This window comes from Microtus ochrogaster, chromosome 24 (assembly GCF_000317375.1).
Source record: "Microtus ochrogaster isolate Prairie Vole_2 chromosome 24, MicOch1.0, whole genome shotgun sequence".
NCBI lineage: Eukaryota > Metazoa > Chordata > Mammalia > Rodentia > Cricetidae > Microtus > Microtus ochrogaster.
The window spans coordinates 23,258,643-23,272,093 of NC_022024.1; the positions used below are offsets into that span (position 1 = coordinate 23,258,643).

Sequence of the window (13,451 nt, forward strand, 5' to 3'; positions counted from 1 at the left end):
AGACTAGGAGGACTGAAGGGCAAAACCAAACAGCCCCAAGTTTATTTCTCAGCCAGTATATATACTAAATACAGTCAAAAGGCAGAACAAAGAGCATTTAAGTCAGCTAACCATTTTCCTGCACTATCCTTGGGATGCAGCTCAATGAGGTGCATTATCTTATTCAGCCTAGCAGCCTTTTCTTAGTTAATATTTTTAAAAAAAATTTATTGTTTTTTATTGAGCTCTACATTTTTTTTCTGCTCCCCTCCCTGTCTCTCCCTTCCCCTTCAATCCTCTCCCATGTTCCTGATTTACTCAGTAGATCCTGTCTTTTTCTACTTCCTGTGTAGATTAGATCTATGTATGTCTCTCTTAGGATCCTCATTGTTGTCTAGGTTCTCTGGGATTGTGATTTGTGGGCTGGTTTTCTTTGCTTTATGTTTAAAAACCACTTATGTGATAATGGTCTTTCTGGATCTGGGTTACCTCACTCAAAATGATGTTTTCTAGCTCCATCCTTTAGCCTGCAAAATTCAAGATGTCATTATTTTCTCTGCTGTGTAGTACTCCAGTGTATAAATATACCACATTTTCCTTATCCATTCTTTAGTCAAGGGGCATTTAGGTTGTTTCCAGGTTCTGACTTCGACCAAACTCCCATCACAGTGGTCCATTGAGCTCAGCTTGTAGCAGTTCAGACTTCTGCAGCCCATATCTCCAAATTCCTCAACAGACCTCCCACAAGGTTTGTGTTGGCATTAGGAACTTTGTCGCTGTGACGTGATAAAAGCAACTTATGGAAGGGCTATCTCATCTCTTCAGGAGTGCAGTCATGATGATAAAGGAATGACAGCATGTGTGTGAAGTGGCTGGACACATTGGGTCCTCAGTCAGGAAACAGACATAAATGCCAGTGCCCCACGCAACTTCTTTCTGTTTAGACTGCGGCACCAGCACATGGAACGGTGCAACTCATATCACATTCTAGGTGGGTCTTCCAGTATCCAGTGAAACTGTCTTGAAAACTGTATTTATTACAAATAAAATCCACCCGGTGGAATTTTTCCTAGGCAACCACACAACTACATACAGACAGATTGACACAAAGATTAATCAGTGCATAGTCTCCAGTCAGTGCCAGCCAGGGATTGAGTAAAATGTTTATATACTGCCCTAACCACAGACATCATAGTGAGTTTAATTGGCCAATGATTTTCTCAAAAACACACATGAATGTAGACACTAGGACTGTGTCTTCATTACCTTGTTGTACCCTCCTTAGGTCTCAACTCTCTGTATATCTTTTTTTATATAATATATGCTGAGGATACACTTGTTTGGCTAGGTAGGAGAAGCTAAGAGGTTCTGACACTTTCTTGGTTTCAAGTATGAGACTGTCTTATCCTTCCAAGTGATAACTCCAAAACCAACTCTTTAAAGAACTTCCCTTGCTTAATCCAGTTCTTGTGTGCAATAAACATGTCACCTGGACTCCAGTTTAGCATGTAGGGGTAGCGTGTAAGTAGTTACTGCAGTGTGACTTTGCACACATTATGGTAGCTTTTGTTTCCTTTCCCCATTTACGTTGTAATACTCTTGGAAGCAGTATACTATCTAAACATGTCAAAATTTCCTATCTATTTGCATTTATACTTCTGTGAAATGCTGACTTGATGACATGGGTCCACACACACATAGATCTGCAGCTTGATAAATGCCAATCCATGTTGTTAATAATGTAATAACCTGAAGATATCAAATGAGAGGGCAGATTTATGAGGGTGCATAAAATTCTTTATTTAGAACAATAAAGTATATGTTTATATAATGTAATTTCAAATTCAAACCTGTATAAAAAGGGTCAGGACATATACCTATTTTAAAAAGTACACATACAGTATATACACATACACATCACATTTTACAACTTTTATTTAATTAAATTTCAGTCATAAACTATTTAGAAGAGTGTTGACATACACTTACATTTACAATATGCAAACTCCAATCTATGACTGAACTAGCAATATATCTGTGAAGCCATCTAAATGTCTGAATACTTCTCAAGTCTATTGACTTCAAAAAAAAAACAGTGGCAGGTGGGCACAATAATCGCACACCAATCCTTAGACTACGGGAGAAGAAGACTATAGGAATCTGGATTGCAAATTTGTATTTAGTGAAGTCTTATGCCCTAGAAATGGAGTAAATGAAAATACCTGTTTTTTTTTTCTTTAAGCATTTTCTAAAAACAGCATTGTAAGAAAATATTAGGAGATGGCAAATGTGCATTTCCAATACTTAAGAGCAAACATTTCAGAACCATAAATAGCCACCTTCGTATGGATGGCTCCTCACCCACACCTGTTACGAAAGAGTTGCCGTGAATTTTATTCTGACAAAGGCATTTTAAGACTGGTTAGTGGAAGGCAGTAACATGAGTTGTGTAATCAGATCTCATAAATAACTTTTTTGATCTGAATTGGTTACATTTAGAGCCACTTTCACAATATCATCCCAAAGATAAACCGGCTTACTTCCAAATTCTCGTCCTACTTTCTCAACTTTAAATGTAATTTATAGATTATCATTTACAGATTGGCTTGAAAATATCTCTTGGCATCTAAGATCTTTAGTAGCACCCTCCATTTTTTTTTTTTTGTTCTTAGCTTTCAACAACATGAGAACATTTACACTCGTACTCAGACACATTTCCAAATGTTACCCCCGTCTTGTGTCTCTTCCTGATGAAAAGTCACTACTGGTTTTCATTCCTCAGAGATGATCCCAAACATTTACTGAAGCAAAGGTAAAAGCCATCTCATGTGTAAATGATTTTCCAATTCACCCTACTTAAAACCGAATTTCACTTTTACTAATGGACCCTATTTATATTAGAAACTAAATCAGAAAGAACTTCTTCCAGCCCAACACTTACGCAGAAAGCCAGAGTTGTCTGTTTTCCATAGGATGTTTTCAGCTGTTTCTCTGTTTTGTTAATTGTGTGGTGTCAGGGCTCACCCCTGAAGAGAGACCACAGAGCTTGTCCACACACAAATACAAAACTGAGATCCAAAGAGGGAGGTGAATTATTGTATCCGTAGGTGGCAACCTAGAGTCCCCTGACAATCTTTCTCAACAGTCACTCGATGCAACCTAACTGCCTAATTTGAAAACTAGATGCCTTCAAGACTGTGTCTAGGATAGCTAAGATTCTATATCAGAACTAAATCACAAAATCAAAACCCACTGTAGAAACACAGCAGCAACCATCACTATTCCACAAGGGATTTTTCTGCTCATTTATAACTTCAGCTCAGTTACAGAACCAAACTAGGCCATGCTGCTTATTTCAAAGCACATGAAAGTTCACTGAAATGTGTTCTTTTTTCTCAACTAGAAGCACACACTTCATTGTGGTTGCATTCTTTTACATATTTCTCTTTTTCTCAATACTTTTTGTAGTGTAGCTTTTTTTTATTATTGTAGAGAAAAATTCTTTTTGTTTCTATGATTCATTACAACGTGGCAGTGTGAGAAGCGTGTCAGATAACAATATAAAACCCAGGACTCCCCTCGCACAACCCACTGGTCACACAGATAGTACTGCTGTAGGCTTCATTTCTACCGGGGGATACCAAGATTCCAACACAATTTACACTCTGCAGATTTCTTAGATTGTCGACATTGAAAACCAAGTTTTAAACATTACAAAAGAGAACTCCTGGGAAAATGGGTCACTTTCGGGGTGATTTTACACTTCATCTTCTCAGTTGGGAGGTTTTCATATCTTAAGAAAAATATTCAGAACATATATGGAATAAAATATGCAAAGATATGTATTTTTTAATCTGAAAGCAGATATGCCATAGTTAATGTCCAAGCAGCTAGCATTCAAAATAATGGTCAGCATTTTCCTATTGTTCATGCATTTTATTGAACCTTAGTATTTAAAAAGAATTGGCAATCCATGGACCAACCTATTTAATCTTCCACCCTATACACATCGGATGTTATAGTCTGTTAAATTTGTTCAATCACACTATTGATTAAGACCGTGGTTTCGAGTGTTAAAACCCAACTGCTGGCTTTGAAAACCAATGTATTTATTGTAGTCTCCAGCTCAGTAAACAGCACTGTCATAAGCCTGAACAAAATGCGACTTCCAGAGCAAGAAATCAAGCCACGAAACTGAGAAATAACAGCAGTCTCAATCGATATACACCTACACCTATGCTTTGTGCTAACCTACATCTATTATTATCCCAAAGCAATCAATGCCAAACAACAAAATAGGTCCCTTCTGTAACTAACTTGATTGCTAGTTTATTACTAATTACTGGGCTATCTTAGGGCTTGAACAGGCAAATACAACATCTCAACGCACTTGGCTTCAAGTTGCGGGAATGATAGCATTGGAGTAACCTTGAAGTTTGAGATTAGGTACTAAAGAAACCGTCTGAATTCTTTGGTATGAAGAAGAGCAGCGGCCAGGTACTGGAGTTGTATTTGGACTAGCTTGGAATGTAAGCTAGAATTTTTCATGCACGTTCAAGAGAGGAGAGATGCTAGCGGTTAAGTTCCCATGCACTTTCACGTAAGAACATTGAAAACAGCTGTCTGGAGGTTTGAGTACAAGGCAAATAAGGCTGTTACAAGGGTTAAGTTAGAATGAAATCTTGAAGTTTTGTATATGCCTATGGTAGGTGAAAAGACCCTTCACCGAAATAAAAGCAGAAGAGAAGTTATTCTTTGATTTGGGCCAATTGTTCTATTAAAACTCAAACCAAAACAAAAACGGACCAGGGGAATCCACATCAAATCTTGTAAGTTCTGATCTTTAAAAGCACTGTTCACGCCGGGCGGTGGTGGTGCACGCCTTTAATCCCAGCACTTGGGAGGCAGAGGCAGGCGGATCTCTGTGAGTTCGAGACCAGCCTGGTCTACAAAGCTAGTTCCAGGACAGGCTCCAAAACCACAGAGAAACCCTGTCTCGAACCCCCCCCCCCAAAAAAAAAAGCACTGTTCACTGCCAATTTCCTTCTACTAGGAGAAATGCTGTCACACATTTGAAGTAGCAAACTGACAGGCGTAACTACATACAGCTCTCTTTTTATTTCATTTCGTAAACCTTAATGCATACAGAGGGTCTGATTTTCACTACATGGCTAATTGCAGGAGATAATGGCTACACTGTAAGTCACTAAAGTTTTCTCGTTCCTCTCATTCTTGGACAGTCCGAGTTACTTAGTTTGCAACACCCATATTAGCATTAAGTGAGCATTACTAACCTGATGTACTACATACCATCATTTATTTTCATTCTCTTCCATGATAAAATTAAAAAACATAACAAAACAAACAACACAACAACAACAAAAAAAAAAAACCCCAGCGGGACCCTTACACATTCAGCATATTCTCCCCAGTCTGCTTTCGTAGCTCTGCTGTAGTTTCTAAACCTAAACGTGTCACCTTTTAGTTTTGCAAACACGAATCACACACTCTAGAGTGACGGTCAAGGGAAAAGACCGGCTTCACTAGGGGCCAAATGTCTTCCTTGGCACGTTCTTCCGCTGGTCCATGGCGACAGCTTTCTCTTCTGCGGCGTCTGCACTGGAAAGTCTTCCGTACACCGTGGCATCCTACTTCAGTCCAGCGCTGCTTCTGCGGCACGAACCAGCCCACCATGTCCATTTTCCCGGCGGGATGTGGTGCACATGGTTTCGGTCAGGAAGAGCCAAAGCTTCGGCTGCTCTTGCTAATCACAACCACAGAACAGATGTGCCTGCTTCCCAAAACGAAACATGCTCCCCCATAGCTTTCAACTCTACACAGTGGCTGATGCTACAGAATTATTGTTTTTAAAACTGTTTTCTACATCCCTTTGTGAAAGAAAAAAGTCCCCCCTCACCCCCAATATCCAGGCTGAGATCTACTTGCAGGGTCCAGAATTAACTACAGGCTGCAGGTTGTAACTGAAGACTGAAGCTGTGTGGGCATTTCCCAAGCCCTTCAAATGGCGCAAGCGGACTAGACACGCGTTCCTTCCTTCCCATCATCACTTGCGAAACCTCCAGAGTCCTGCTCCATGTAAATTCTTCTTTCTAGATGACAAATTCAGTGCCAGGTTCGCAGCCAAACGCTCTGCTCCCACATCTGAATCATCCATACAAAGTCATGGGTAGCAAGACCAGACAAAGATGAGGGCTGTCACTTCAGACAGAATAGGAGTTTGTTTAAAGCTGCTTCATTTATGAAGCAAACATGAACTGTCACCAGCCTAGAGAACGAGAAAGAAGAGGAGGATTAAGACGTGCTTTGCTACCTTCTTTTATAGCTAAATTCACAATTCACATAAAACCCCAGAGCAAGGATCAGAGTCAATGTGTATTACTCTCAGCCTTAAAGGACTGGGTAGGATTTCTGTGATAATGAAGCACTGTCTCCTTGGGAAGACTTATTATCTCAAACCATCTTATTGATGATCTGTTGTCTTCTCTTCCTATTAGACTAGAAGCTCTACAAGGTCAGATGACTTCGTCTATGATTGTCACTGTTGTAGACGACCCTCAGAAGAGGGCCTGGCACGCAGTATCATAGACAGGCAGCAAATATTTCTTGGGCATACGAATGGATAAATTTCACTGCTTCTCTCTTCATGATAGCAAGAAAATGGAGCCTGCCGAGGTGTCCCCTGACAGGTGGATGGACAATGAGATGTGGCGGTGCCTGTACCCAGTGGAACTTTATTCAGCCATCAGAGAAAGGGAAAGTACAAAATTTGCAGGAAAATTGTTTGATCTAGAATATAATACTGTGTGAAGTGACCCAAACTCAGGAAGAAAAAAAAAGTGTGTCATTTTCTATAGGCACAAACACACACATAAACACACACACACACACACACACACACACACACAAACACACAAATGGGCATAAATGTGGAAAAAGCCTAGCAAGCTGTAAAGGAAACCAAGAAGGGTAAATGGGTGATGAGGAAGGATGGGGTGGGGTGGGGAAAAGGGCAAAAAAGAGATGTGAAAATGGAGGAAACAATGCGGGGGTAGGATGGGGTGGAGATAGGAAGGGGGATTTGCTCTAGCAAGGTGAGGTCACCCTGTTTATTTCATGAGTGTGCTGTAAAAATTCAAGGTAACGTAATAAAAAATTAGTTTCCCCCCCCCATAGAAAGGAAGGAGAAATGAGTGGGCAGAGAATCAAAAGCATACTTTGTTGGAAAATATTATAAAAACAGAAGAGCAGAATGATGATCATTGAAAAATTAAAAATAATAATAAATGGACAAGTGGGATGGGGAGAGAGCTCAGCTGAAAAAGTATCTACCAGTCAAGTATAAAAACCTGAATTTGATCACCAGAACCTGCTTGAAAACCACACACACACACACACACACACACACACAGACATATATATACACACATACATAAATGTATACACACACACAAATATACATACACATGCATGTATCGCCATATCAAAACCCATTTCTTTGTAAGCCAATAAAAATAACATTTAAATTAAAAGAAAAATCTAGACATAGTGACATGTACTTGTAACCCTGGCACTATGGAAACGGGGACAGGTAGATCCTTGGACATCACTGGCCAGCCAGCCCAGATGAACCGGCAAGCTCCAAGCTGGTATAAAGGACACCAAGCTGGTATAAAGGACACTGTCTCCGAAAACAAGATGGGTGGTACTCGGAGAATGAGAGCCAAAGTGGCCTCCCGTCTCAACATGCATACACGCACATGAACACACGTACACAAGAAAAGAGAATGAATATATTAATATCCCATGGCTGTCATGCTCCCAGACCTCCATTTATCTCAGTTAGGGGCAGGAGAGTGAGCAATCTACATAGCTTTGAAGTTCTCTGGCATCCAGAGTAGTGGATGGATGGTGAGCAAAGAAGGTTCGAACCCAAGGAAGTGTCTAGGGAGTGTGGAGCCAGATGGAGTGGCATTAGACACTGGGACAGGTGGAGAAGTTGTCCAGAGGCCACCGTTCCAGCCTCAGGGCTGAGGAGTTCCAGGGTTCTGGCTGCCTGGCTAGTTCGAAGCAATCACTTCTCCCAGCTGAGGAAATCCCAGCAACAGACTCTCAGTCAGTGTTTCTAAACCAAGAAAGAATTAATGAAATGGTGGCAACACAGGCTGAAGAATTAATTCACTTGGCTTTGGTACAGTTTATTGTACTTGGTGAAGCACAAAAACCATACTTTGTTTTAGTTTCTCGGGGCTGGTTTTAAGCCACCGAATGCTCAGATATTTCTGCTTTCCAGTAATTTAGGAAAGCAAATTTAAATCTATACAGAGAAACGAAGAGAGATGAAAAGAAAACTTCAGAAGTTGAGAATACATAGATTTTTAAAAATAGAGCATGGCAAAGTCAAGCAAACTGGAATAAGAGAGCACAGGAGAGCTATGTATAATTTGAAATTCTAGAGTTAATTAAATACAGAGAAATCTGTACTGGAAATCTATTTTAGATTTTTGCTCTTGAGTCACTAGAGCAAAGCAGAGAAAATTGAAGGCTGACAGCAATTGTTCCATCGAACAAAATTACAAGTTCTTTATAATGACGTCTTGGGTTTTGCAGCACACTCATGAAATAGATAGAGTGGTACAGTTATTCCATCAGTATACAACGATGTGCCACTTAACGATAGGGATGCCGTCTTATAAACAAGGCATTCGGTGGCTTTGTTGTAGCAACGGTATCAGGTCTACAAATCTAGCCGGGACAATATGCTACACACCTAGGCTATAGTATAATGGTGGCATTGGATGACAATACCATCACAAGTAGGGTACACTGGGCCTACACAGCAGCATGTGCCTTTGAGAACACAGAGGTTAAAGGATGCCAAAGCATCCAGGATGTTACAACCGGTTGCAGAGCCAAGGTTTGAACTCAGGCCTAACCTAACCCTTTCTAATCTTTTGCTTTATCATGCAGAAATAAAAGAAAACTCACAGGAAAAAGAAGTCCTCCCTAAACAAAGACACTTTTAGGAAACATCTCAGAAAGCAATCAGGAACCTCAATAACAAGGGACCTTCCATTTCCAAGTCTGCGTCCTAAAAAAGTCCAGGCATGGCTTGAGCTTCCTCTCCTACCAAGTCTCAGAGCTATTTCTCCTAGTGTAGCTCAGATCTAAAGGGAAATTTTATTTTGTGCTGTTTTTAATCTTTCTTTATGACTGTCTACACATGTGTGTATGCATATGTATATATATACATATATAAATTATAAAATACATTTCAAAAATACTCAAATGTTTATATATTGAAGTTATAATAAATGCATGAAAATATCTAATTTTAAGATGTTTTGAAATTATACTTTTTGAAATTTACTTTCTACTCTTACCGTGGTGAAATAAGGAAAGTAACTAAGCGCACGCTACAAGTGCTAGCTATTAATGACCAGCCAGCTGAGCCTTCTCAACAAGTCAAATATTTCTCCCAAGGTCTCGAGTGAGATTCTCCGTAGATAACTCTCAAATTCCAATCTATAGGTTCCAGCCCCAAGTGACCTCCCTACTTGGAGGTCACTGCACGTGGTAACTTCTCAGATCAAGAGTCATCTCATCAAGAACTCTTTCTTGACTTCAGACATCCCATTTCCTTCGGCAGGAGGACCATCCTCTCTTCCTTAACTTACAAATGGTCGCGGAGACTCATCAAGCTGTCCAGTCTACCAGGAAAGACTGGTTGTTTCTTCTACTGCAATGTCTCCAAAGTGGTCCATCTTTTTTTTTTTTTTTCCCAAATTGTCGCAGCCCTGACCCTAGTTCTCATCTCTCCCATCTGAATGGAAGACATTTCTCTGGGGGATAACCTCTACCTCCAGTTCAAACCTCGGTCCCTCTGGCCACACCAGTATCTGATGACATTTCCTAAGTGTCTGCTGGAACGGCATGGCTAGTCTTTTCTAAGCCCCCGAACAGCTTTTAGATTACTTAATGGAACATAAGTCATATTCCTAAGAATTCAAATGTGCTTTTAAACTGACATCCACTCTTTCTTTTCAGCACTGACCCTTGTGTGCTGAATCCTTTTCCTGTCAACTTGATACAAACTAAAGTCATCTGAGAGGAGGGAACCTCACTGAAGAAAATGGCTTCCTAAGAACCAGCTGTAAAGCATCTTCTTCATTAGTGATTGAAGGGGGAGGGCCAGCCCATTGTTGGTGGTGCCACCCCTAAGCTGCTGGTGCTCGGTACTGTAAGAAAGCAGGCTGAACAAGCCAGGAGGAGCAGAAGCCAGTTACACAGCACCCCTCTATGGCCTCTGTATGCGTTCCTGCCTCTGGATTCCTGCCCTGTTTGAGATCCTGTCTTGAGATCTTTGGATGACTTAGCAGTGATTAGGAAGCATAATAACAATAAGGCATTTTCTCTCCATATTGCTTTTTGATCATAGTATTGCATCAAAGCAGTAGTAACCCTAATAAAGACACCCTTAGTATGTGACTTCCACTGGAGTCCTTTGTACCAGCTGTGTGGCTTTGCAACAGTTGTTCGTACTCTGAGCCCTTCCTAACTTTGTTCATGCCACGCGAAGTCTCTACATCAACCCTTCCTATTGCAAATAAAATGCTACCAACCAGCCACCTTTTGACATTTAGTCTATACATTACCTCTATCCATTACAGGACCAAACCTTTCTTCTATGGCCAGTGATTTTTTCTTTTTAGCCCCTCAGATGGAGAGATTGGGCCTGGCACAACCCTAGGGGATGCTGTCCACATCAATATCCAGGGTTGTGGCAAGCTCACATCTTCTATACGCAGTGGCCTCATCTCTTAACTTCTTACTGTGTAGCCTTTGCAAACCCCATTAGTTACTTCTGAACTTCCTAAATTCATTTACTTCAACATTTCATCTTGTAGTATTATTACCTTTTGTAGGCCACAGCTAACACGAGGACACAACTATGCTGTGGTGGGGCGCACACACCAACATAGCTTTTGCAGTTTGTTGGAATAACATTGTGAGAAGCATGAAGAACACAATTTCCCAACAATGTACCAACATAAATGAAGTGTTTAATGTAAGTCATCTCCACTTTATTTTTCTCTTTTAAGTTGTACCCCATACAACCCAATTCATGAGTAAGCTGCTGTATGGGTAGTTAATGTCATCTAGGTGACAAAGTCAAATTCTTATGTGCTATAAAACTTTTCGTGTTTGATGTCAAACAAACAGAACTTTAACATGTTTTTTTTAAAGAAATTTCTCTTGCTTCCAGTTCATCATTTAGTTCCTTCCACATTATTTTCATTACTCTTATTTTCATCTACAAACTTTATTTCCTTTGGAGAATCAGCTAGTCAGTGTTTTCTCTTCCATTTGGTTAAAATCATTTAAGCCTCACTGGTTCATCCGCATAATAAACATTCATCAAGAATCCATATTGTACTGGAAAAGAGTTCCCTGTGCTAGGGATGTGGCGTGAACCAGACAGACCCACCTCCTGTCCTTGAATGTTAGGAGACTGGTGGAAATGTGTATAACTCCTTTGATTGTATCTGTTCTAAAATGTCATCAGTTCTTCTCCTCCTATGCAGTAGCTTGGGTTCCCTCATCATAACCCAGATGTCACAGGGCACACACCACAATGCAAACCACAGGACTGAAGAACTACACACCAAAACAGGATTCCTGAAATGCAATCCCCCACCCAAACAACAGTGGCTATCACCTGAGCTTCTAGGGTGCAATTAACCATTAAAGGGGAGGCATGTGAGAAAGGAAGGCTGAAGCTTGGGCTGGGACTGAAGGACAGAGAAAGGGGATTCAAGGAAGAACAATGATTTCAACTTAAAGAACACTGTTTTTTTTTTTGGGGGGGGGGAGGAGATTTCATTTCCTTATTATTTCATCTATTACAGGAGGGGGGAAAATTGAGCCTCAAGAAGCTAGGACGGGAGCAGATAAGAGCCACAGTCATGGCGTGCACGTGGCAGTCAGGGGGATGGCTGGCGGCAAAAGCCAAATGTATATGGAGCAATTAGTTTCTCATGGTAAGTCCAGTTGTTAAAAATGGTCTCTTACACCAATCAAAGGGAGTTATTAGAGCAAGACGCAGAGGCTACGACCCAGGTTCCCCGGGGAAGATTCAATTTGGAGATAATTTTGGAATCTGGGACAGAGTGACAGCTGGAAGGACAGTGACCTATAGGGAAAGGAGAAAATTCACCCCGGCACTTTATCCCGAGAGAAGAAGGAAATGGTCCTTCGAAATGAAGGTGTGTAGGAAGAACTGAGGCTCTGGGGGGAGGAGCAGCCAGTCCTGCTTGCTGTGGAAAATGCACACAAGGCTAAGAGAGTGATCATTACTGACCAGGTGCCGGAAGTGAAAGTGAGTCAGAGGTTGAACTGATAATGGATCAAGCTGAGGGCTCTCTGGGTGTCCCACCACCCGCATCTGTGCCTGAAAGCAGGAGAAGTGGCTAGCGTGAGAGATAATGAACACCTGTCCCCTCTAGCCAGGCCATACTCCTTCCTTGCACAGCATCCCCCACCCCAAACCACATGATCACATCAGGTGTCTGTTTTTGGTTTATGGAGTCAGTCCACTGAGCAGGCCTGCACCGGTGGTGACATTTTGCCTTAACAGTTTTGTTCTGGCTATAAGAAGCTGTTTTGTTTTGCTTTGCTTTGTTTTCCTTTAAATGGCAGGAAAATAGTTTGGGGTTTTCTCTTTATTATCTAGCAAATGGGTCGCTGTTCTTTGAGAGTGGTCGCATCTAAATAAAATCGGATGCATTTATTGTTTTTTTTTATTTTATTACTAATTTTTTCTGCTTCCTTTTACTCCAAGTCAAAATGACTAATATTTTCTGTATCTCCCATCTAAAATGAAGCCACTACTGTGGACCAACCAATGCTACCTACTTTTCAAAACCTGAGAATTTGCCAGTGAGAGAGGCAGGCACCATTCGACTTTGTAACTACTCCAGCTACATTTAGACACCAGTGCCATCAAGGACACAACAATCAAGTTTGTTTCTAAATGTTGACCTTTAAGATCTTTTAAGGTTCTTGCACGCTCTGGCACGCTCTGGCGGCTTGACTTCCAGCAACTTACCACTGTGCGAAGGTAACAATGTTGATACATTCACAATTACACCTCCTGAAACTCTCTCTCTTTTTGTTGCAACATACTGAAAAACAACAAGAAAAAAAAATCCTCATTTGCTTCTGGAGAGATTCTGAAGTCATCACCAGCAGCCCACTGTAAGAAGCTGATCTAGAAATGTTAGTAAATACAGGAGCAAAAAATTTGCTGGGTGGGGAAGGGTTAATGCAAACATGTAAGAAGCTTCTCTTAATATCTGTCCTACAGAGAAGAGAGATGATGTGGCCTGTATAATATTGCCCCACAATCATCAGCTGAAGTAGTTAAAAATATATAGCGATAATATTTATATGCT

At 40.8% G+C, this 13,451-nt stretch overlaps 1 protein-coding gene across 2 annotated transcripts in view; it reads right to left on the reverse strand.

Moving 5' to 3' along the window:
• Positions 1–1,770: 1,770 nt before the first annotated feature.
• Kitlg (KIT ligand) overlaps positions 1,771–13,451 on the reverse strand; it is an 87,132-nt gene continuing 75,451 nt past the window's right edge. For both annotated transcript variants that reach the window (XM_005358120.3, XM_005358119.3), the window contains 2 exons: positions 13,106–13,181; positions 1,771–6,265 (listed from right to left, as the gene is read on the reverse strand). In XM_005358120.3, coding sequence (XP_005358177.1) covers positions 13,142–13,181 — 40 coding nt within the window. In that variant the 3' untranslated portion in view covers positions 1,771–6,265; positions 13,106–13,141. The remainder of the gene's footprint in view (positions 6,266–13,105; positions 13,182–13,451) is intronic.